Source organism: Takifugu rubripes, chromosome 21, assembly GCF_901000725.2.
Source record: "Takifugu rubripes chromosome 21, fTakRub1.2, whole genome shotgun sequence".
NCBI classification, from domain to species: domain Eukaryota; kingdom Metazoa; phylum Chordata; class Actinopteri; order Tetraodontiformes; family Tetraodontidae; genus Takifugu; species Takifugu rubripes.
This window is the reverse complement of record NC_042305.1, coordinates 7996146-8021042: the sequence shown is the minus strand read 5'-3', so window position 1 is coordinate 8021042 and position 24897 is coordinate 7996146. Positions and strand designations below refer to the sequence as shown.

The following is a 24897-nucleotide window of genomic DNA, read 5'->3' as shown; positions in this document are numbered from 1 at the left end:
GAGAATGTTAATTTAGTGAGAAATGTGACACATCAGCCAACACAGAAACAGGCCCATGCATTTTCTTTTATTAATCATAATTTATCATTTAAGCAGAATGTGACAGAATAACAAAAAAAGAGAGAAACATCAAAAATGACCACTGTACTCCACAGCAGAGCCAGATGGACAGGTCGACAAGGTCAAAAACGGTGTTTTCCTCAGGAGGTACTCCAGGAGGTGTTTCATGTGTCCTAATGTGTTAAATGAGGTGTGGCGTTCATCAACGTCACCGCATCGAGTCTTTAACACCTTTTTACAGGCCAGACTGTGCAGGGATTCTCCACTGCAGCCAAACAAACATGAAAACTACCTGACTGTGCTCCGGGCATCATGTTGGGAATGTGAAATTTAGGGAAGTGGGAATATATTCTTCCGCTCTTTGTCTTTGCAGATTAAAGGCCATGCTGCTGCAGATGCAACGCAGCATTGTTTGTGTTTTGTGTTTCCATGGCTCTTTACGTGCTTGTGTGTAGGAGGGCCCCTCCAGGTGGGCAGCCCTCACTTATGAAGCTTGTTTAGTAAAACCGCTCAGATCAGACCGACACCTGCTTCTCATTGGAAACAGCAGCCGCGGCCGCCTCATATTCCTGACAGGGAAGTGCAGCGCTGCGATAAGTCAGCCCGCCTTGATGTTTTACACAATGTCATAAAAAGTAGCTCTGGTACAGCTTGAGCACTTTTTCCACATGTGTAGTAGGAAACATTTGAGCTGCATACACATGTGGCCTCTGTAGGTGAGCTGCATGCCGCCATTCTGCTACTGGAGGAAGAAATGGAGTAACTCCTGCCACATAAAGCCCACGTGTGACCAGGAGTGTTCATTCATCCATTCAAAGGATATTCTGGTGTATGACTTGGCAAAATGTACCTTTTATGTATCACCACTATTATTTGTTAAATAATCTTGAAGAAAAGTACAAGAAACAGAAATTATAAAATTAAATCAAACTCGAAACAGACCAACATCTGGTAATAGAAGTATTGCATGATGCTGCGCCGTGCAGTTCCGGATTTGACCGCTAGATGCTACCATTGAGAAACTTTCCTAAAAATGAGCACTCAAACATCGAGAATGACTCTACCATTGTTTTTGCTTTAAATAGGAATAACTGATACTTCTGATGCAACTTTTACCAGAAAATCATCATAACACTACTTAGAACCCCTTGTTTCTGTTTTTAAAAAACGTTATAGGAGATGTTATCATCATGTTGATGTTATTAATCTAATAGCTTCAGAAAAGTTAGGAAATATTGGGAAAAACCTAAAGGCGTAAGATGAAGCATCCTCATTTCTTCCAGATGTAATAGGTAAACTTAATATTTGTTTTGTAATTTGTTTTGGGAGCAGAAAACCTGAATTTGCTTGGTCCGATAACTCCGGACTGCGACGGGCTGATGAAGTCATCACAGTTGGTGAAGCGGCTGATGGTTAGCAGATGTTCTGGTTTGTGCTTCAGGGGGACAGACGGAATGTTCACTGTAGACTTGAAACAAATGCTGAGGTACGTCTCTGCAACATAATGAAACAGGACAATGGCAGGACAGTGTAAACACGCACAGGCTCAGTATGTGGCCCATTTGATGAACACTGGTTGTTCCTTCGGCTCTAATGCATCATGTTGTAGTTTTATTGTGTTGCAACATCCAAAAATCGCCTACAATGGATTGAAACATCAGCAAAATAAAACTTCATATGATTTATATCTATAGGTTTTAAATGTGTTGCAGATTTGTGTACTCTTCTTCAGTTGTTTGAGCTAGCATGCTAGCATGTTTGCACCAACCACCATGTCCACTTTGTATTGTGGAGGTTTTCTGTATGTGTATGTGACACATCTCCCCTATAAACATGGATGGAACTACCAACCTTCTCCTAGAGGACAGAAGATCAGACATGTCTTGGTATCTAACAGGGGGTTGTAAACTCTTTTTTAGCAAATGGATTCTTTGGATGTCACTTGAAGTAACTTAAAAAGGTGTGTTAAAAGAGAAAGTGCAGCTATGTGTGGCATGTGTGTGCGTAGCAGGTGGTGTGCTTTTAAAGTGCGTGAGGAGGAAACTTCTCAGTTGGTAAACGCGTCGATTTCAGCCTTTTCTTTTTTTTAAGCATCCTGAGTGCTCAGCAGGGGTGAGAGGGGCCAGTAAAAAGAAACAAAAGGCATCTTGCTTGGATTGCTTACGGACGAGGGTTCCATGCGCGAGGAAAGGAGGGAGACAGTAAACCAGAAAAGACGTGCTCGTGTTGCGTTTACCTGTAGAGAAACTGTAACGACTACCCTGCAGCATGGCCTGCAGCATGTTAAGCAGGCAGCTGAAACCTGAGCGGAAGGTTTTTTACCAGGATGGACATTCCAGACTTCCATACCCAAGTGCCAGGCTGATTCAGAGGGTCATTAAACCACAAGGGAAAAAGCCTCCTTTTCATTTTTAAGTCGTTAATTTGCCTGATTGTGCAGGAAAACATCAGCAGAGCTTTTCAAAAAGAATAAATCTACATTTGTTGCAGCCTCTAACATTTTTCAGGCACCGTGATGCTGCTAAATGATGAAAAAGGCTGGGTTTATTCAGCAAAAGCCTGATTTTAAGTCTTGTTCATCATTAAGCATCTTCCCCCTCCCTCTTTCGCACCCCCCCTCTCCTTCCCTTTCACTCCCCTCTCTTCCTCTACCTCTACCTCCCTTTCTCCTTCTCTTCTCCTTCAGCTGTTGCGCTGCACTTGAATGACCCTATTTATTTTAAATAATGAAGAAACTCTCTCCAGACGCGTTTGCTCTTCTGTTGGTCCTTTCCCTCTGCAGCCTGTTGGACTGGACTCAGGCTCAGGACACCGCAGGGGACACCGGTTGCGCTCCGCAGGGGTTGACATGGCAACACAACGGCCAACTCTTCAGCCCATCCTGAGCCGCGGCTCGCAAGTACCGACCGTCCCCGGAGACACACCGGCTCGTCCCGCCGCATTAACCCCGTGGTCATCGGCGGCGCGCGGCTAATGACACGGTCCCCGCCGCCCCCCGTCTCTCTCCGCGGGGTCCCCGCCGCCAGCAGCGCGTCGCAATTACGCGCAACGACGCGCGGCCACCAGCAGCCGCGGCAGGCAGGGAAGAGGATGCTGCCACGGTCAGACGCACGAGGACATGATGGTCGGAGGACGACCCGTATAATCCGTACAAGGCCATCCGAATCATGACCCCTATATACTAATACAACTGCGTACTACAGACCCCGACCCAGGGCCCATCTACAACATGGATATGGCACCAGATACCACCAGAACGGTACGAAATAAAATGTGTTTGCTCCGTCGAGTTATTCTACTCAGAGTTTTTAAGTAATTTTAATTGTTGTTTGTAATTGCATGTTTTTATTATCCATAAAAATCACCCTCCACCATAATATTAAAATGTTTAGTTCTGTGGCGAAAGGGTCATTCAAACTTTTTTTTGCCAGATAAATGTATTTTTTTTTAAAGAGAGTAAAGGGGCTAAAGTTAATCCCTAACTTTATTCTATAATTTAATAAACATGTGTCCCAGAATTTACGTCCTAACCCAACAGGGGTAGTGTTATTTACTGTTATTGTTGTTTGTTGAGGGGGTGTTTGCTTTAATCTGGCAGCTCAACAATTTATTCAGCTTCCTCCTCCTGCTCACAGGTCTCCCTGATCTGGTTCCGGATCCGTATTATATCCAGACCGGCACCTACGTGCAGAGGATATCCATGTACAACCTTCGTCTGTGCTAGCAGAGGAGAACTGCCTCTCCATCGTAAGAGCACTGGGGTTGAAAACACACTGTTTCTTTATTTAGGATTTATTATTGCCAAATGTAGATACTCATGCTTCCCCTCCTTCTCTTCCCAGCTCCTCTCAGATACGCCTCGGATTATGACGCCAGGGTTCTGCTGAGGTTTACTCAGAGGGTGAAGAACCAGGGAACAGCCGACTTCCTGCCCAGTAAACCTCGGTATTCCTGGGAGTGGCACAGCTGTCATAAGTAAGCAGCAACACGTGCTGGTGTATCTTCTCTTTGTTTCTCTTCCTCACTTTCTCTTTATTTCTCAGCCACTTCCACAGCATGGACGAGTTCAGCCTGTACGAGCTGCTGGACGCCGACACCCAGAAGCAGGTCGCCGAAGGCCACAAGGCCAGTTTCTGTCTGGAGGACACTTCCTGTGACTCGGGATACTACCGCCGATACGCCTGCACGTCACACACTCAGGTGTCCAAACACAGACCTGTTAATGGGATGTATTATTCATCCTGGATCTCTTTTAACCAAAGTGTCTGGTCACAGGGGTTGAGTCCTGGTTGCTATGACACCTACAACGCCGACATCGACTGTCAGTGGATCGACATCACTGACGTCTCCCCTGGAAAATACATCCTCAAGGTCTGGGAACTTTAGGATTTTGTAGTAGCAGTGTTTGTAGCAGATCTTTCTGATCTTCTGTGGATGTTTCTGTCCATCAGGTGACAGTAAACCCCAAGCAGAAGGTTCCGAGTCCAGCTTTGACAACAACGTGGCTCGGTGCGACGTCCATATACAACCGGCTCGTCTGCTCGTGTGTCTGGATGCACCAACACAATCGTGAGAACGGCTCCCTTTCCTTCCCACAGATGACACATCGCTATCAAAACAGATGAATACAGCTTGGGGATTTATATCAAACAGCTGCATTCGTGTAAAATTACAAAATCATTTTGTAATTTTGCCGTGATATTGTGGCGTCACGTTTAATCAAACGGGTCGAGCAAGTTGGCAACATCAATTGATGAGAGTGGTTCAGTTTTTATGGGCATCAGATCCATTATTGGCATTTTAGATGCAAATAAATCCAGGTGTGGTCTTCGACCCCACAACAGCCGTTGTCCCAGCTTTACTGGGATGTTACTTGGGATGTAAACTCAGCAGTGGTGCCACTGGAGACAGTGCGTAGGCGTCTAAATTAGCCCGTTGCCATTTCAGCAGCCCTGAAAAGGTGTCACTGCCTGTTTTATTTGACTTTTTTAACTTCAGACCTCTCAAGCTCCAAAAGAGGTTCCAGCAAAAAGCAGCACTGTTTATTTCAGCAATCGAGGATACCGTTTAAGTGTCGATCTTGCTTCATTCTTGCAGACAGTGAGATGACAGCCTGGAAAACTTGGAGGCCAGGAGAGTGAAGCCACACCGGTAGCGACGGCGGTAGTTTAACTACCTGCATATCCAAACGTCCAGTTCAGAGGATCGCTCTGGCCACTCTGGCTTTGCATCAGGATTCTGCACATTTACTCCACTTGAATTATATTTACAGGTTTTGCACAAAACCGTTTGTAGATCCACATTTAAGTCTGCACAGGTTTCTTGTTTCATTTATACCAACAACTTCTATTAAAATATTGCCTATATTATTAATAAACTCTTTTTTTAAAGATCTGATATAAATGTATTAAACACTGTTAGAATTCAATGTGAGTTGTTTAGATAAATATACATTACAAGCCCATTTATCCTGTACTGCAGGGAGGCATATGTGTGCTTTGAATTTACAAACCGTTGGTGTGATCTTAAATTAGATGTCATATGTGTTAATTTTGCATTTTCATTTACATCCTAACACATAACAGGTTAAAGTGTGTGACAACCATTATCCCAACATCCCACAGCACTGTATATAACCAAGGTTACTTCTTTTGCTCTCACCTGCTTAATCCATACCTTAATAAAGTTTGCTTTGATGGAAACAGTTTAAGACCACTTGTTCAAAATTTTCTCCCCCCAAAATAACTAATAAATTAGCAGCAGTGTCGTGATTTAACCACTACGTGTCACTGTTGAAAGCTCGATGAATCAAAGAAAGTTGATTATCAAATCCAGAGGAGCACGTTGTTATTATGGAAAGAGAGCACAAGTCTCTGTAAAGTTATGCAACTCTGTGTATCATCCCAATGATCTGATTTTGGAAGACTAAGGGGATTTTAAAAGATAAATCTATCATCAATTGATTTCGTGATGTTAATTGAGCAATAGATTGAAGCTCCAACATTAGGGAAATCTTTGTTAGGATTCCAGCATGGTCGATATAGTTTTCACGAAGGACAAAGGAAAGAAGGGAGTTATATAAGAAAAAAATCAACTTTATAGCATAGTTTCTGTTATAAAACACGATAAATGGACCAACTTGATGGATACATGTCTACGCTTTTTCGCAAATGTGTAGTTTTTATTCTAAGGATAACGGACTGATGGAACGGGTCCATTCCCTCCGTCTGATCGGCAACCCTTGTCAAAGATCGCTTATTGAAGCAAGATGGGTCAGTGGCGGAACTATTACATGACCGGGCACTGCGCTGTATTTGGATAAAAATATAAATGTCATAAAATGCCAGTGTCATCTAGTCTAATGTAATAATTGCACATCAGTTGACGCGTTATTTTTTGTCACGTTTATGATGGAAATTTGACATCCAGGGGAAAATCAGTGCAAATCCGTAGGCGATTTACTCCAAAAAATAAGATAAGTTAGAATTTATATTTATTTTATAGTCTTGGAAAACATGAATCCTCACAACAGTTACCTAGCTATTTAAAATTAAATGAAGAAAGTTATAGTTTTTGCAAAGTAGTATGCATTGGACATAATCACAAAACCTTTTAGGTTCAGATATTTTAAGAACGCGGATAATGGTCTCGAAAATACTGACTGATTAATTAAACCCAGTGTTGAAAGTAAAAGTGATTTATCCAGTCTTTCGTTGCTGACCCGTGTCACTGGAAACGTGCTCAGAGTGAGCCCTCGTCTTATTTTCTCTTCTCCGTGCTGCCCATATGTCAAAGTCTTTGTGCTTTTCAAGACAGCGAGGCGACAGAAGGAAAAAAACAGCTGGATCCAAGGAACCCACCAGCTAGCGGCTCCGCTAGCGGTATCCTCTACCTAAGCCAGCTATTTCCCCTCGCCTGCCCGACTTCGACAAGGTATTGTAGCGCAAAACTCTTGGTTAAAGCGAAATGATGAAACCAGTTATTTTCTGGACCCGGGTATTTTCCACCTGAGCTTTGTGTTTTGAGCTAATTTTCCAACTGCCTGGCTAGCCCGTTAGCTTCCACATTAGCATCTCTGGATGCTGATTCGCCAACTAGCTCAATGTTAGCTAATCAGCCTCCTGCTGCTTCAGATACCAGCCCAGGGAATTAGCTGTCAACTCCGAAGAGAGACCGTGCTGCACTTATTCTTTCTATTGAAATGATCATGCTGATGAACACGTTTTGAACTAAGTGTAGTTGAGAAGGAAATGAAATAAACTGGTGGTTATTCTCCTTTTCAACATTTCCACAGGTAATTTATTTCTCTCTACATTTAAGGGGAGAATTGGGTTTAAAATGTAAAGTATAAGATCTACTATGGCAAAATAAGTCCAGACACTTTAAAAAACGAATCCTTTATTGGGTTTCCATGCGATGAGAACACATTCAGCCAGTCAGAGAGGCATCAAATTGATTAAGCCTGAATGGATAAACTGTCCATGTGTGTGTTGCTCAAGGGCATATTGGTATTGCTTCTCTTCTGCTAATTAGGACCAGAAACGATCCCATTAGATCTGATAACGGGGCTCGTCCGGGATTTGAACCCGGGACCACTCGCACCCGAGGCGAGGATCCTTCCCCTCGACCAATGAGCCCTGAAATCTCATTTTCAGGGGAACTTTTTACTCCGATATGATGCCCGGGGTCTAGACGAGCCAAAGTCCATATGGAAGAAATAACGGAACATTTGTTTGGATTCCAGTTTTACTTTGGAAACTCCAGTTGTCACCAGAGAGTGAAAAACCAAATGAGTGCTCAGAACTGTCTGACCCGCACTAATGAGATTTAACCTGGCCACCATCCCGTCTGCAGGTCCTAATTCCTATAATCAGGTTTCCATATAAGCTCAATTACAGCCTCAGCGCCTAATTAGAGAATTACAGTGTGTAAGTGACCAATAGATGGCTGAGGTAGTGGAGAGAGCTCTCATGGATTAAAAAAAACCATCCCCTTTGTTACAGAAAGGATTATTTTGGGATACTTCCACAAAACCTTTTGCAAAGATCCATTTGCAGTGTCTTTAAAAAGCTTCCATCCACCGAGAGGTTCTATTTACCCGCTAACGTTAGCGAATGGGTCATAAAACAGATCAGTTCTTGTAGTTTCTGAGCCGACGTGTTCCGAGTCAACATCTCGCGATCCGATTTTCACCGAGCCCAGAGAAAATTGACACTTGCAGCGGAATTGTGCGGCGGCGGCTAAAAATATGAGCGGATCTCTTAAAAGCCGGCGGTTATTGTGCCTGGGACGTGGGAGGGGGGAGGGAGGGAGGGGAAGACGGGCTGCACTGCTGCCATATGTGACCTTTTCCCCCGTTTCAACGCGACCTTTCTCTACCTGCTCCCCCCTCAGGTGGCGCGGGGGCGACGTCACGGCGACGGTTTCCTGCAGAAAGCGGAGCACACGTTAGGCTTGGAGGTTTTTAGAGTTGAGGACGGTGAAAGTAAACATCGGCGTCACGCCGCTGCGGGGTGTAAACGTTTCACAGGTGTGTGAGCTAGCGCAGCTCCGTCCGTGGGCCGAGCTCCGACAGATCTGGGGTTTAATCCCGCTAAACCCTGGGATGGCCGCGCTGCCGAGCCCCAGCTGCTGTTGCTCCAAACCACAAGCATTCCTTTTTGTGTTTCTATTCTGGTTGTTGATTGCGACGTGGGAGGTGTCGGCGCTGTTTTTTCCCTTTTTATCTCTCTGCTTTCCCTTGTTTTCTGTTGAGGCTCCACCAGAACTCCCAGCTGACGTCCGAGGGAACCTTGAAGGAAACTTTTCCTAATTGAACAACAATTTAAGGGTCTTCTACATGTGTTGGACCCATAGCAGCTTGTCTTTCCTTTCTTCCGTGTCTTGCTGCCATAAACATAGAAAAGAAAGCTTGTTTCTGTAGCTCTGGTTCTAAACTGCTGTTATCAGGTATGATAAGCTGGGTTTGGGTCACCCGGCACTCCCACGCAGCCAGAATTCCACTCTCCTCTTAGGTGAAACCTCCCACAGGCTTTCTGCTCTCTGAATCACCTCAGACGGCAACGATAATGTTAACATGACCAGCAGGATCCAAACGCCATCCCAAATCTGAGAGTCTCCGGCTAATCAGCAGTTCTACAAAACTGGTCCCGATTAAGGAAAAGCCACCTCAGCACATCTGGAGCTGGTTGTGGGTCACACCTGATGACGTGAGCAATCGGACTGGATCGCATTCGGCAACAGTTGCACTTTTGGGGCTTTTTTGGGTTTTTTTGGGGGGTGTGTTTTTGGGTTCAGGCCAGAAAATGCTGCTGTTATCAGAGGAATACGCAAGCGCTGCTGGTCTCAGGTGGATCGAGTCCAGCGATCCTGCGTTTTTAAATCTTTTGCACACTCCCAGTCACGCTGCTTCGTTCTAAGTCCTGATTATCCTGCGGTTTGGGGCCTTTGATCACGGCAGCTCGGCACTTTGGGTGGTTGACAGTTTGCTCTGTGAGACCGGTTTGAACTTCACTGAGCAGAAAAGTGTTTAATTCCCATCAAATGAAGCATTTTACGCGCAAGCCCATTTAAGCGGGCGAAATCCTGATTAGAATGGAAGTGGCGGTTGTTATTTTCCCAGTTTCCTCTTATTCACGGGGGCAAGCGGTTTGTCATCGGAGGGAGAGAAGCAAAGAAAGCAGGAGCTTTCAACAGGACCAGTCTCTGTTTCCCTGCAGCCACTTCCTGCATTAATCCTTGCTGATCATATCAGAGCAAACCACACATTCTTTAATCATTTATGGCCATGATGCTCAGGAACAAACATGATTGTAACGTGTGAGTTTTAAAATGCTCCAGACTTTTCTGTTGGCCACTGAAGTAAACATGCCCTGTTTCCTTTTGTGTGTCTCTCAGGAAGCACCTTTTCCTAAAAGGACGGCTCCAGTTCAGCATTAGAACAGCTTAGACTACTTTATGAAGCAGATTAATGTGCGTGCAGCCTCGTTTCTATTCAAAGGAACGACGTTTGACACAGCGAGTTTGACTTTGATGTCTGCAGCTGGTTGGGAGGCCGATGATGCGGGTGTTAAGATGGAGGCCTCCTGACTACCATGGACCTGGACGAGATCGACTTCTCTGACGATTCAGTGGTCAGCGTGATTCAAAAACCCTTTTCGTAAAAGACCTTTTGTAGCTTTTCTGTTTTGGAGTGTGTGTTAGCGCTAGTTCGAAGCTAATCACACCGTCGTTTCTGCACAGCTGCGCTCAGTCGAGCAGCGTTAGGCCGCTGCATCTCATTAACTTTGTTCTCCTGTCCTCAAGTATTCTGTGACATCCCTGAAAAGCATCCCAGAGTTGTCCAGGAGGAACGATGGCCAGGCTGAGGAGAGACAAGGTGGTTTGATATCTGATATGACTGTTATCACTGTGATGTCTTTCTCTGCCGAGGCGCTGACCCGAGTTTGTGTCTGCACCTCCTGCAGCTCCAGCCATCAACTGGAGCCGCGGCATTCCCTCTCACAGCGGTGGGGGCATCAAACCAAGCGGACTTGCTGAGGTCCACAGTAAGTTCCGACCTGTGAAGAGGGTGTCGCCTCTCAAACACCAACCGGAAACCCCTGACTCGGAGTCTGAGGGAAGCTCCAGAACCAGGGGCCGGGGGAGCCGGGGGAGGGCAGGAAAGATGAGCCCAGCTTCGACAAACCGGCAGCACCCTCCACCTCTAGCGAGGGGTCTGAAGGGAAGGCGAAGGGGCTCAGCGGCAGTGGCGTGATCGGAGGAACAACCCGCAGGCTCTGTTCGGAGAGCTGGAGCACTACGATCTGGACATGGACGAGATCTTAGATGTGCCTTATATTAAATCCAGTCAGCAGATGTCTACGCTCCCTCGTGTCCCCCACGACAAGCGCTCGGTAACAGGAAGCAACCTGGGAGGAGGAACCCTGGAGAGGAACCGCGGAGGAGGGCTGAAGAACTCGGCTTTACCCCACAACGAGCCTCTCGGCCTGGGCAGCAACGGTTCACAGACGCCGGTACTTACTGATTCTATTATTTCATAACTTTGTTCAGTGCTCATCTGCCTCCCACTGAGCCTCAACATGCACAGGGTCAGAACACGTAAGGTACATTAAACAAGCAGCCAGCTGCCAACGTTGATGAGCTAATGTGGGATGATTAATGTTTCAAACGAATGCGCTAATTGTTCTAACACATGCGGAGCATTAAACAAAAGGAGGAGAGCCGGGCCGAGCTGAGGGCCCCGTTAATTACTGTGTAGTGATTTACACAGCCAGCCGGAAGGAAGTTTGGTTTTAGCGCTACAATCTCGAAGAAGCATCTCAAAGCTAAGTGCATGCTAGTACGGGCTGTGGTGCAAGCTTTGAGTCAACGTCTGGCTAAATGTGTGTACTTATCTTTGCCGTTTATCTTTCCATTCCCATGGCAATGGAAAGCAAAGCTTGGAATTTGGCTGGCCCATTTTTAATTGGGCTTATGATTAATCCACAGCTACACTGATTAATCTGCTTAAAACATTTAATCATCAGGCAGCACTAAAAATAACTCCACTGCGTCTATTTCAGATTTGTTGAATGTTACCAAACTAAATGTCACATCACTGAGCCGACTGTAACTTTGTTTACTGCAGTATTGTGTGCTGTCTCCGCTCAAATGGTCGGACCTGAGGAAGTCCAAGTCCATGGATCCAGACTTCCACCATCTTCATCATTCCACCATTGGCTACCAGTCAGACTTTATGTCCTCGGGACACCTCAGCTGCTCTTCCTCACTCTCCTCTTTCTCTGACGCAGGTATAGCTGAACATCATGTTCTTTCTGAATTAAAACCTGCTCTTGTGTAAGGATGGATGCGATTTGGTTGTCTCAAATGTTCACTTTCAGACAAGCTGCTCTCTGCACGGGTCTACCCCGACTCTCAGATCCAGAGGTCCAGCATAGATCCCCCAGGAAGTTCAGGGCTGATGTTCCCTCTGCCAGGATGTAATATTAGCAGACCAGATGCCTCAAAACCCTGGGTAGGGGGTGCCGGGAGTAGTGCACCAAGAGCTTTTGGAGGAGCAGGAGGGGAGGTGGATGAGGAGACCAAGAAGCATCAAAACATCATCAATATTGTCAGAGAGGGACAGATCTCTTTGCTTGTAAGTGCAGAAAATATTGATCAGCCGAAGAAGCGAAAGTAGACGGTATTTACTGTTTTATTCATCTCACTTGACATTTTATTGACAATTACTTCCCCACCTGTCCTCCCCTCGTTCCTCCTGCAGCCTCACCTTGCAGCGGATAATCTGGAGCTAATCAGAGACGAAGACGCAAACAACCTGCTGCACATCTCCGCCTCTCAGGGGCACGCCGACTGTCTGCAGCATCTCACCTCTCTGATGGGAGAAGACAGCCTGAACGAACGCAACAACCAGCAGCTCACCCCAGCTGGACTGGGAGTCAAGGTTAGCCTCTATGTTAGAACATTCTATACATTGGAATAAAGTGTTTGTTTTGCTATCAGGCAGAAGTGTTATCAGGGGACAGGTTAAGTGTTTTGACTGGCTCTTTCAATCCTCTTGTAATTGGATGACAGATCCCTAAAGACCTGGTCCTTAGGTGAACTTGTTAAGAGCCTGTGTGCACGTGTATCTTACAGAACGGTCATCTGGAATGTGTGAGGTGGATGGTGAGTGAGACAGAGGCCATCGCAGAGCTCAGCTGCACCAGAGAATATCCCAGTCTGATCCACTACGCCGCTCGCTACGGACAGGTGACGGTCATGGCGTCTTTAAATCATCCCATCGTAAACGTGGCTCGTCCTACCGCACCGGCCTCGACAGTCTGTGAATGAGGTGGTGTCTCTCTGCAGGAGAAGGTCTTGCTGTGGTTGCTTCAGTTCATGCAGGAACAGGCCATCTCTCTGGATGAAGTTGACCAGAATGGAAACACGGCCGTCCACGTAGCAGCTCAGTATGGACACCTGACCTGTATTCAGGTGTGTGATGTGTGAAAGGACCCAGTCCACTTGAGACTGCTGAGGGAATCAAATCAAATCAATCAAATCAATCTTTATTTATATTGCGTCTTTTACAATCAAAATTGTTTCAAGGTGCTTTCCAGAATCCCAGGGCCTGACCCCAGACAAGCAACAGTGGCAAGGAAAAACTCCCTTTAACAGGAAGAAACCTTGAGCAGGACCAGGCTCATCTAGGGGACCCTCCTGCTGATGGGGGGGCTGAGGAGAGGAGAGGAGAGGGAGAGGGAGGGAGAGGAGAGGGAGAGGAGAGGGAGAGAGGGAGAGGAGAGGAGAGGAGAGGAGAGGAGGGAGAGGAGAGGAGAGGAGAGGAGAGGAGAGGAGAGGAGAAGGAGGGAGAAGGAGAAGGAGAAGGAGAGGGAGAGGAGGGGGAGCACAGACATTATTAGTCCAGTCTGTTTCCTGTTGGCCAGCCTGCCTCACAGTCTGAATATTGTTTTAATTTATAATATTTTTTATGCCAGATAACTAACAGAGACACACAGTGAAAGGCTTGTAATAAGCTTTACTATTGAAAATGATTGTTCTTAGTCAAATCTTAACCCGGTCCTGTCTTGTCTAAGCTACAGCTCACACTAGTTTTATTTTCTATCCCCATCTGTATCCAGACCTTGGTGGAGTACGGCTCTAATGTGACGATCCAGAACCAGCAGGGGGAGCGGCCTTCCCAGAGCGCCGAACGGCAGGGACACACCACCTGCGCCCGATACCTGGTCGTGGTGGAAACCTGCATGTCTTTGGCCTCACAGGTCGTCAAACTAACCAAGCAGCTCAATGAGTAAGTTTCTCTGCTGTTGTTATTTTATTTCTTGCCAGTTTTCCATTTAAAAGCATGGCCATGGGGCCTTGCCCAGTTGCTGTGTTTTCTTTGAGAAGCTGAGCTGCCTACAGGTGAAGACGTGTCAGCGTTGTTCATGTCAGTCTGTTTTTTGTCACGCAGGCAGGCAGCAGAGAGGATGACTCTTCAGAAACAACTGCAAAGGCTGATGGATCCCAGCAAGGCTGAAGGAACACCTTCTAGATCACCCAGGTGACACACTGGAGAGCCATTGTGCGAATTATTTGCACCGTGTGTAACCACTGAAGAACACACTAGACAATAGTAGGATAAATGTAGCAGCATTACAGGGCGCCGGACTTTGGAAACTGTCCTTATACCATTGATTTGCTTAAAGGAAGTCAAGCTTAATTGTAATTTTAGTAGTGGCAGTAGTTGTAGTCATGATAGTTGACGTCCTGATTAAAGACACTAAAACACATTAGAGTATATGAAAGTTTGTCTCATCTGTACTACAGCTCCCATCAGCCCTCTGTGGAGGCATGGCCAGAGATGATGTTGACAGCCGAGGGGACTCCAGGAGACGGCCAGTGGTTGGTTCGTCAGGGGGGCGTGGGTTCAGATTCAGTGTTGCGGCAGCTGTTGGGGAAGGACTTGACAGACACGCCGTGTCCCAGGGAGAGGCTCCCCCAGGTGGGCGGCCTGAGCAGAGACGGCCCCGGAGTCGCTGGAGCTCGCAGGCAAGGGCTGGTAGAGAGGAGAGAACTCAAGCTGGCGAGACTCAAACAGATCATGCAGCGTTCTCTCAGCGAATCGGATTCAGATGGTTATCCACCAGAAGAAGGCAAAAACCCAGCAGGCTCGAGCGCAGTCAGAGCCGAACGCCCCTCCCACCTTCCGATCACAGAGGAGGAACCAGTGTCAAACCACCTAAACCTGATGATGAGGAAACACCTGCCCTCATCTTCTGCTTCCACAGCTGAGAAGAAGCTGGCGTTTTCTCTCAGCGGGTCAAAGTCAGTGGACAGTATTGGTTACAACCCCTCCCCGACATCCAGCGACCCTGAAGCTGCAGACGCCAAAACACCAGACACTTCTGCTGATTTTCATGATGCCGCAAATGGCCAAAAGGTTGCCACCAGCCCCAAGAGTGCCCTGAAGTCACCATCATCCCGGAGAAAGACCTCTCAGAACCCCAAACTAAGGGTCACCTTCGATGAGCAGGTCCACAAGAACACCAGTCAGGAGACGGAGCAGACCAAAGAGACCAAAGGGCATCATGGGAAAGAGAGGACAGCAACGGGAGGTTCTGAATGCAAGAGACCTTTCGGGGCATTTCGCTCCATTATGGAGACGCTGAGCGGAAACGCAAATCACAACAACAATAACGGCGGAGGACCGTCAGGCTCCGCCTGTCCCATCTCCCCTGGCAGGAAGTCAGAGAGTAAGGGCAGCCCAGGAAATGGCGCCAGAGGGAAGAGCAAAACCAGTAACGTTTAACCGGTTAGTGCCTAGCGAAGGGCAGGACAGCACATCACAAATGCTTGACCACTACATGGAACCACCAGAAAGACATTCAAGTTGATAAAAAGGCTTCATTTCTTTGGCACATTTGTTTTTTTTTGTATTCTTCTGCTCATTTTTGCTGCACGGAGAAGTAGAAGGACCCGTACGTGTTCCCTGGCACCCTGCTGAGATACCCCACCTCCATATTTATTTAATGCAGTTTTATTTTGCTCCCGTCAACTTCAATCATTGCTCTAAACACAAACGTAACAGTGTCAAAACATGCTGTTTCTAAGTGGCTGCCTCTCTGACGCTGTCCTCACCCCAACCATGAGTATTTATGTTTATGCACATAGTTAGAACAAATGTACGTGCTTAATGTCAGTGCACAACAGTGTAGTTTGAAAACCACTGTATATATAGTATTTAACGTTTTATGTATCATCTTTTATTGTTTTGTTATACCTATGCAGTATTTTCTTCGGCATGAAATAGAGTTTAGTTTGTAAGTGTGTTTAAGACGGGGAGGTTGACCTTCTACAGGGGCTGATAAACTGGCCAATCATCTTTCGGGTTTATTGAACTTTTCCTGTGCAATTTTCGAAACCAGAAGCTCGTTCCCACCGAAGAAGGTCTGACGGTCGAAATGATCCCATGATGCACTTGCCATGTATGTGCCAAAGGTGTAAAAAAGGCCCGTGGCACAATCACAGATGCCAGCCTGAGCTCGGGTGTGTAGCTTTGTCATCAACTGCATCCTTTCTTTCCCGTTTGATGCCTGTTTACAATGACGCAGATCCGCTGACCGTGTGGGTTTCCGTCTCATTCCGTCTGTGACTGATTCTGAAGTCGACTCATCTCTCTTTACAAAGACAAGTTGTTGGGTTTTTTAAAGAATTCCTACACGTTTACACACTCCGACCTCTGTGAGTGTGTGTTTGCAAGAACATCCAGGTATTTTTGTCTGATCCTGTGTCACAAAACGGATTCGTGTGATAGTTATAGTTGGTTGGAAACTGGAACTTTGGTCTTCTGCTCAAGCTCAAGTTCTCCAACTCGTGTCTCAATGCCAGAACCTCCAATAAGCAGAGGTTTGGAACTTTATGGGTCTTTGCCTCTCAGCTTTGGAAGTTGCTGGGAATAATTACCTAATTATTTCTTAATTATAAGGGGAAATTGCACAATTGGTGAAGGCGCATTTATCTTGGTTAATGTTGCCATGATTCCATTTTTGGTCAACGTGCAGCAGGACAGCTGGACATGCAGGAATGTTAGGAGCTTATTTCCCAAAGCAACTGGCCCGATTGTTTCTTATTCGGGACTTCTTGTTGCATCGGAGGCATTCAGCTATACCTCAAAACTGAAGCGTGTGTGGCAGGAGGGTCGGTTCTGTCTGTGGGCTTGTTTTGTTTGAAGCTGCCTTTAAAGAAGAAACACAACTTTACTTCTTTGTTTGTTTTAACCTGTTTGTTTTAACCTGCTTCTTGTATTTCTGTGAACTTTTGGGTGCAACAAAAAGAAAACCAATTCAGTATAAGTGAATGCTGACAACTAAGCCTAATCTGAATTATTTTTTTTACCGACCAGCATGTACAGAGACGAATTTATCGGCCTCCTGTATTTGCAGCTGTTGTAAGAAGTAATAAAATGTCATCTTGTAAATATTTGATTTGTGTAGTTGACTTATGTATCCAACTATAATTTACAGCCTGTGTAGAACTATCACAATGCAAATTGTTATATTTGTATTAGAGGTGACGTAAACTTGCAGAGGAAAAGATTGAACACTGCCAGACAGGATGCTCATTTCTGCTGGAACGTCAGTTTAGCCCCATTTGTGTCAGTATCTGATGCTGAACCTGAATAATCAGCGTAAATCTGCATCTCAGACTTGACATACCTGATTATAATGCTGAACTCCATTCTTTCACTGAGACCCCCCAACACTGCCGGGGGGGCCTCCAGCACGTCTCTGGACTCCTCTTTTGACTCCCCCTGATCGAGATGGATGCCACCTGTGAATTGTGCTCTCTGGTAATTTCATAGACAATACATAACAGAGTGTGTATTTAAGCCCGGGCACCTCGCGGCATCAAAAACAGTCACTTAACCGTGGAGGATTTATGGTGTTTGGGTAGCAAATTGGCACTTTGATGCTTCCAAGCAGGGCGGCTGCTTCCCCACGGAGCCTATGGGGGTTCACTCTAATAGCGTCCCTTCCATCATGGCTGGCAGATATTGAAACATGGCCTGTGACTCACAATTAGCAAAACAACACAGAGATGTGAGGACATAAAGAAAACAGAATTTACTGGAAATTTTCCAAGAAGCTTCACAAAAAAAAAAACGGGAGCTATTTGTTTTCCCCTGCTCCCCCCCCATTTTTTCTTCCAGGTCTTGGGATAGCGGGAGGGGTGGTGTGGTGGTGTTGGGGGGGACAGGGGTGAAGTTAAACTGATAAATTAGACCTCATTTATTGACAACAGTTTGAGTCGATATCCAAGCGGCCTCTGCTGTTGCAGCGCGGACGAGGCTCCAGAGCCGCTAATTGGTCCACTGCTGAGTAGATGGAGGGGCTGTGTTGTGCAAGGAGGGGTTGGAGGCGGGTGGGGCAAATGGAACGAGGAGTGTGTAGGGCCGGCGCTGATGCCCACACACACACACACACACACTATCTCATGGCCGCCGTCGGCGGCGCACGCCACGAAAATGGACGAGACAAGCACTTGATTTGACAGCGGGGGCAAGAGGGGCGGGGGTGGGGGGAGAGGAGTCATGTATAGATTTTTGTTGTCTGTTGTTTTGGCTTATTTGTGTGCCTCTTTTACTCAGTCAATCAAATTTAATTGGACAACACCGCTGGCTGGGGCTGGGGGCCCCACGGCATGCTGGGATGACCGGCTTTTAATGCCAGAGAGAAGAGAGGAGGGTTCTTCTGCTTCTGAAGGATGTGCGGTTAGAGAGGGGAGGGAGGAGGGGGGGGGGGGGGGGGGGGATTCTGGGAAGGAGGAGGCTGAAGGTGACAATTCCTCAGCCCGTCAGGGCATTAATTGATGTAACACAGTGATGATCGATGCTATAAATACAACCTTTAGGAAAAAAGTATTAGACGACGTCCTGGTCTCTTGCCGAGACCGGCTGATAAACACCATTCGGTCTTCCATGAGCCTTTCAGAAGGACACGGGGCATCATTTACATGCAGATCGACAGCAACATTTGCATTTCGGGGCCTGGATAAAAAGACAACAACACTTGTGGTTCTTGTTAAATAAGCCTTTTGGTCTGTTTGCCTACAGAGATAGAGGGGCGCCTCAGCGAGGGTCACTGTGGCCCAAAACCACTGCAGATCTGTGTTTTATACCGAGCTATGAAACCTGTGACATGGTATTGATCCGACAGAGCAGGTCAAGATTAAAAGTGTTCTGGCAGGATTTATCTGGACTGATGCAGCTGTGGTTCCGTGTGGACGGAGGCCTTTTGACGCTGAGTCAAAACCTTTGCAATAGACCAGGTGATTCATGCACCGGTGCTGTTGGACTTTAACCCCTGTTTCCATTTCCTTTTATATTTCAAATGTACACATGAAATTAAATACAAATCATTCTCATTGCCTCACAGGATATTTGATTTGAGACATTTTTTTCTCCATCAAAATTCATCTTAATACGCACCCATCATTATGCTGTTTAAATGTAATTTCATTTCCTTTGGTCTTTTTAAAACATCAGAGTTATAATATTTCTTCAGGTCTACCTATAAATTGCTAATATTCGGGTATGGACTGGAATTTTTTTTAATCTTCTGTAGATACACTTAAAATTATGGATTTATTTTAAAAATGTTTTAATATGGATTTAATTCCTTAAACGTACTTTAACATTATAATGACATTATACATTATAGAAAATACAACGATTATACATTAAATAAGACGCTGTTGCGCTTTAAGACCAGCAGGGGGCCAGAGTTGCGGTTTTAACCTATTTCAGCGGAACTTTGAGCATCATCATCATCATCTTCAACACCATCAGCAGCAGAAGCCTCGGTTGTCATTTGACATTTACCGCCTTTGTCACACCAGTCGATTTGTGGATTCTGAGCATGAAAACAACAGCGGTACCTTGTTAACGTGTTTGTTTGTGCCCCCGAGGACCAATGCAAAGAGCACATTTTATGAATAACGGGCAGCAAACTGACGTCTTGTTTTGCCCGTGGAAGTGACAATGGCCTCAGTTTCCTTCTGAGTGCTGCTGGAACTATCTGCGACCCTGTAACAATGTCAGAGATGCAACCGGCGGTAAAATGAAAGAGATTATTGATTTTCTTTTTCCTGTTTTCATGTAAAGTTGTTGGTGTGTTGACAGGAGAGTTTCTGCACGGACTCCAACATCTTGTTTGCAGTTCTGCGTCTGACACAGGCAGAAAAGACGCATCCGAGGGACAGAAATTAGCTTCCTTTCATTTAGCCCACAGCGACACATTGTTCTTTAAGTGTGTTTAAGTGAGGTTTGAGATGACGATTTGGTAATAGATTTATGATGTTTTTGTGAAAATAATTAGTTTTTTAAATTTAACAATAAGGATGAAAACCTTATCTTGAACTAGAATGCGGCTGTCAGCCCGCTCTGCTGGTTCTCTTTCCAGATTAAAAATTGATAAAGTACAATTTTTATCTTAGTCCTTTAAAGAGTAACATCACTGCCACGATCTTCAAGTGTGAAGACATTTTTAGATTGTTGACTGTTTTCTGAGATGAGGCTCAAACCTCTGACTGCTCATTCTCTCTTAGTCAGTAATTTCCATCCCGAATGAAATAAACTCGAATAAAAACCCTCATTTGGCTGGGGGTTCCCTGGGGGGGTGCTCTGAGAGGGCTGCTGAAGATCCCCAGACCCCACTTGCGGAGGAGTCGTTCAGCGTCCACAGTTTTACAGGCTGTGGTAATGATCTTGTTTTGTCCAGTGGTCTGTAAATCACACCAACATTAGAGCTTGTCACCAGATCCACCGGAGACACAGCAGACCATCTCAATACCCTGGGCCGCAGGACGAAGCTGCTCCCTGCTGGATCTTAACACTGGCCAAATAAATGACAGAAAAACACTCACGGTGAAACCTGTGGAGGAGATAAAAGTAGTTTTAAAACCAATACGGACCATCTTTAACATGAATCTGGGGCCATAAATTGCAAAGTGACCACACATCAGTCAGAGTGTTGGGTTAGCGGGTTTAGCGGGAAGTGCTAACAGAGGGGGCAGCAGGTTTTCAGGTGTAATAAGTTGATATATACAGCTTTAAAGTGATGAGATTTAATAAACAGTTTAAAGAACATGTTTATAGGCCACATCATAGCTAAATTGGGGTTGCCAAAGGGTCATTCAAATTGCTCTGCTGTTTTGAAGCCCCCTCCTACTCCTGGCTTCCTTCAAAGGTGATTGGCTGCGGAGTCTTGACCCTCACCATGATCATTCAGGTCTCATACCTTGGCTATTTATCACACAGTCAGTTTATGGGACACGCAGGAGATGTCAGCATCTCAATCTCTCCCATGACAAACATGCAGAACCCTCCAGGAAATCAGTTTGTATCTGTTTTATCGTTTCACGCCGCATTCATTAATCATTCACATTTTAAACCCACTCACGCGCCGTGGCTCCTCTCTCTGAGGAGCCACGGGCCCCTCACAGATTGGACCACCTCTGCACTCTGGGCAGCATTCTGTCTTCATTTCCTGCACCATTCTTCATCCATTACAAGCAGCTTTACTGGGAGATTGTGGCTTTTATTGGCACTGCTGCCTGTAAATGGCTCAGAGCGGGCTGAGACGCTAACCTTTAAACGGGGGGAGAGTTTGTTAGAGGAAAGATGGACGTTCAGGCTATAAACGGCAACACACAAACACGCTGAACTAGATAGACATATTTTCAGAGAGCGTTGTGTTATTTATCGGGGAGCGACGGCTCCTTAACCTCACCCATCGACCACCCAGAGCTCCCATTAAGGCTGACTGGGATGTCCGCAGGGAGGGAGGATAAGTGTGTGTCTCGGTGTGGGATCACTTAAATGCGATGGAGTGTTTGTTGGAAGTGTTTATTGACAGATCTCACCATAGACTTATTTGTGGATTACTGATCAAATTTTAGTCTGGAAGGTCCTCAATGGCAGGAAGTGATTTAATTATTTTTGCTAAAATCCTGCACATTGTTGCTATAATTGTCCCCTTGTTATGAGTGTCTGGGCGTGGCGAATCCTACGTAAGAGTGACATTTAACAAAAATTGGATGGAGGGATTATCCTGCTAATGATTCACCTATATAATATATATAATATATAATGATTCAGTCTTGTTTTGTAGGGTTTTTTCTCCGTATCTTGTGCGTTCCCACATTCCTTCGAGACATGAACAACGACGTCACTCTTTCTAAAATGACCTTTATTGAAGAGCGCGCTCTGAACAAACGAAAGGTACATCAGTGTGGGTGCTACTGGGGAGGGGCTCAGCTCTTTGTTAGGCAGAAGGGACAAGGTTGTTCTTGCTGGACTGCAACCATGTCTGGATGCAGTCTTTGTGGATGGTGTGGGGGCAGTTCAGAGGGTAGCGGCTCTCGCGATCCACCAGGTTTTGGCACACTCAGGGCAGAATTTACGGGGCCCGCCGGTGTGGCCCCCCCCTGCTGGCTTGTGCATGGAAGCAGGTTGGTCTCTGGACTTGACTATGGGGCATTGGTCTGCTGATGGGTTCCCGGCGTGGTCTCGCTCCGTGCCGACTAGTAGCTTTGGATCTGCTCGGTGGCTTCGTCGTGGACATGCCCCGCCAACGTGCCGCGGGAGCTCTCACCTGCTTGAGGCAGCGTCTTCAGCTCAGTCGTGTTGTACTGGGGGAAGCGGGTCCCCAACTTCTCTAGGATGCTGGTGGCACTGGCAGCCACAGGGGGAGGTGGGGAAGGAGCCGCGGGATGGGGTGGGCTGTACTGGAGGAGATGGGGAGGTGGTTTCGGGGAGGAGTCAGCCTGGACGAAACCCCAGTCTGAGCCAGGTACTCGGGCTGAGAGGGAGGGGGAGGGGGGAAGTAGTGCGGTGGTGGGGGGACGGTAGCGTTGATGGTACTGAGGATGTTGAGGAGGTGGGTACTGTTGCTGCTGGAAGTGACCCTGGGGAGGGAGGGGTCTCTTTATCGGCTCTGGAGGGGGCATGAACCGAGGGTGGGCCAGCGACTCCAACAAGCTACAGAAGACAAATGTAAAAAAAATAAAAATTAAGCATAATATTCTGTAGTTTACATGACTCCATAATGACTCTAATTTAGAGGGGGGTGTCTTACGGTGCGGGGGCCTGTGGCAGCGATGGCACAACAATCCTGGGAATAGACTCCAACGTTTGGCCCTGTTGGAGATTCTGCAAGACTTCCTCAAAGCGCTTTTGCAGCTCCACCTGGTTCTTCAGGACCAGACTTATTTTCTTCTGCCAATTCTGCCTCTCGTGGGGGTATTGCCTGCGGAACTGCACCCTCATAACGTTAAGGTGCTGTTCCACCTGGAGCAGGTAACCAACAGATGACTTACACAGGGTAAATTGCTGTCACAAAGGTTCTCATTTAGTAAGCAATTTAATGTATAGTCGATTAAAAACGTGCTGATATTCTGCTGTGTACCTCTTTCAGCCAGGTTTCAATGTGAGCCATGGCAACATCTCTCTGTTTTTTCCACAGCAGTAACCTCATCCTCTAAGGCGTAGCTGTGTGGCCTCCTGCACCTCCTTCTGTACTTGCTCCCTCTCCTGCTTGAGCTCCTTCAGCTCCTCCTGACACTTTGCAGCTGCTCTTCTGTCTGCTCCTCCAACAGAGCCGTCAGCTGTTTCTCTCTTTTCCCTTCCGTTCCTTGGCCAGCCTCGAGGGTAATAAAAGTAAAGCAAATCCATAAAGGTGCTTTTTGGGTTTCTTTAAAGGATTGTACAGCAATACCACTGAGGTCAATATTCCATTGTTTTTCATTTTAACACAATGTTTTAATTTAGGAAGGTTTAAAGAAGCAGCAAATCCGCATTATTATGCCTTGTTTTTAAAAGTCAAAATACATATTTGGCAGGTTTGGACCAACAAAACAAAGAGACGCTTCAACCGTTCAACATTAACAAATCTGAAAACATGATAATCATTTCTGAAGTCTTTTTACCTGTTTTTCTTCCTCCTCCTGCTTTATTTTTCTCGAGGGTCCATTTCCTTCCTCTTTCGTGTGTAAGAAAGTTCTTCTTGGTGGCCTTGGAGTTATTTAGCTGCAGTTTTACCCGCACTGATTCCAATTTTTCCAAAAGAGCCTGAAAAGCGCAGTCACCAGTTTGATGGAAAAATACAGCCTCTGTTTAGGAGGGGCAGTTTTGTGAGTCTGGACCTGGTGCTGGCGGATCGCCTCCTCCTTCTTCGTCTGCAGTTGTTCTTTCTCTTTCTTTTTGTGTCACATTCTCTTCTTCCTGTTGTCTCATCAGCCTGTTATTACTTCTCTACCAGGCTGGAGCTGTACTCAGACATGGCCACCAGTTGACTCTCCCAGTCAGGGTCCGTGTTGACGCCTGATTCCTCAGTCATGCCGCCTGGTGGCACTGGCTGCGATCCTTCTGAAGCAAGCCTAGGAAGGAAAGACAAAGCAGGGGAGAAGGTCTATGAGTCGAGGGCCCTGCAGCTCAGGTCGTCCTGCATCAAAAAAAATAACGTTTTCCTTGCGTCATCAAGGAGATCCCAAAACGTGAGTTTCCATTTTTTGTTTTATTTCTCTAGAAGCGAGTCGAGGCATTGGCGCTCTATCAGAAAAGTAAACATCTGCTATTTATCTACACCCCTTCTAACAATATGAAAATCCATCCTTAACTTAGACTGAGCATATTATTACATGAACTCTCTTTAATGCTACTATAAGAGATTCAAACTAACTTGGAAAGTATATTTGCTACATCTTTATTAACTTATATACATCCTGATTCAAGCTCAACTGCCGATCTGTCGTTTACTGATACACCTTACCTTCTAATGCCATGTTTTGTAATGCTATAACCAAGTCTTTTCTGATTCCTGTGTTGATGCCATGCTAACTGCCTCCATGCTACCCAGCTCATGCTAACAGAATTAACAAACATTTTCAATTTTTTCTGACCTAACACAACGGTAAAGCAACGTGTACGTTAGAAAAACTACACTGACAGTAACGCCTCTAGAGGTTTAAAATTATTTTCAATTTTAAAAATACTGCATCAGTTTAAAAACTTACGACGCCACTGACTTGCGAGCTATGCGGAAACGATTGTGCGTCGTTGAAAATCATCCGCTTGAAACTGAGTCTGAAACGACCTAAAGATCGTCTATGGAACACAAGCCGATTATTCCTCAGACTACTATTGAGTACTTAACCAACTGCTAGAGTAATTGCCAAGAAGAATAGCAAACCTTATAGCTAGGGGTAACTATCAAAGTAAAATTGGGAGAAATTCTTCTTTTAAAAAAAACCCCAACTTTGTTTATAATGTTTTTGGATCTCATGAACAATAGA

General features: G+C 45.9%; 3 protein-coding genes, 1 long non-coding RNA gene and 1 other non-coding gene across 6 annotated transcripts; 2 read left to right on the top strand and 3 right to left on the bottom strand.

Moving 5' to 3' along the window:
* Window positions 1-3877: 3877 nt before the first annotated feature.
* lox (lysyl oxidase) lies at window positions 3878-4633 on the top strand. Its single transcript, XM_029829543.1, is given in 5 exon segments — window positions 3878-4035; window positions 4104-4260; window positions 4336-4431; window positions 4512-4539; window positions 4542-4633. Coding segments are annotated over 5 exon segments (531 nt in total).
* Window positions 4634-6847: 2214 nt separating this feature from the next.
* On the top strand, window positions 6848-17025 carry sncaip (synuclein, alpha interacting protein). The gene is made up of 13 exons (XM_029829849.1): window positions 6848-6993; window positions 10103-10193; window positions 10366-10438; window positions 10527-10752; window positions 10784-11075; window positions 11690-11852; window positions 11943-12199; window positions 12326-12505; window positions 12700-12813; window positions 12913-13038; window positions 13686-13855; window positions 14018-14107; window positions 14374-17025. Exons 2-13 carry the CDS (start codon window positions 10155-10157, stop codon window positions 15353-15355), a joined length of 2712 nt encoding a protein of 903 aa, XP_029685709.1. The 5' UTR covers window positions 6848-6993; window positions 10103-10154; the 3' UTR covers window positions 15356-17025.
* On the bottom strand, window positions 7626-7697 carry trnap-cgg (transfer RNA proline (anticodon CGG)). The gene has a single exon. It is a non-coding gene; the product is annotated as a tRNA-Pro (tRNA).
* A 4751-nt stretch (window positions 17026-21776) lies between the features above and the next one.
* Window positions 21777-23470, bottom strand: rnf214 (ring finger protein 214). Of its 2 annotated transcripts, none has more exons than XM_029830203.1 (3): window positions 23013-23470; window positions 22686-22894; window positions 21777-22585 (listed from the first exon to the last, which is right to left on the bottom strand). In XM_029830203.1, exons 1-3 carry the CDS (start codon window positions 23079-23081, stop codon window positions 22129-22131), a joined length of 735 nt encoding a protein of 244 aa, XP_029686063.1. In that variant the 5' UTR covers window positions 23082-23470; the 3' UTR covers window positions 21777-22128. The 2 variants fall into 2 exon arrangements, with proteins under 2 accessions (XP_029686063.1, XP_029686062.1); XM_029830202.1 differs by having other exon boundaries at window positions 22683-22894; window positions 23013-23467.
* A 121-nt stretch (window positions 23471-23591) lies between these two features.
* LOC115247587 (uncharacterized) lies at window positions 23592-24672 on the bottom strand. Its single transcript, XR_003886635.1, has 3 exons — window positions 24375-24672; window positions 23749-23982; window positions 23592-23674 (listed from the first exon to the last, which is right to left on the bottom strand). It is a non-coding gene; the product is annotated as an uncharacterized lncRNA (long non-coding RNA).
* Window positions 24673-24897: the final 225 nt, after the last annotated feature.

Excerpts from the sequence above, each read along its gene's own strand:
- rnf214 (XM_029830202.1), bottom strand. The coding sequence starts at position 23,081 with ATGAGGTTACTGCTGTGGAAAAAACAGAGAGATGTTGCCATGGCTCAC. Across the intron at positions 22,895-23,012 it reads TTGAAACCTGGCTGAAAGAG|GTGGAACAGCACCTTAACGT; the intron begins GTACACAGCAGA and ends TACCTGCTCCAG. Across the intron at positions 22,586-22,682 it reads CTGCCACAGGCCCCCGCACC|CTTGTTGGAGTCGCTGGCCC; the intron begins GTAAGACACCCC and ends TGTCTTCTGTAG.
- sncaip (XM_029829849.1), top strand. The coding sequence starts at position 10,155 with ATGGACCTGGACGAGATCGACTTCTCTGACGATTCAGTG. Across the intron at positions 10,439-10,526 it reads CCAGGCTGAGGAGAGACAAG|CTCCAGCCATCAACTGGAGC; the intron begins GTGGTTTGATAT and ends CACCTCCTGCAG. Across the intron at positions 14,108-14,373 it reads ACACCTTCTAGATCACCCAG|CTCCCATCAGCCCTCTGTGG; the intron begins GTGACACACTGG and ends TCTGTACTACAG.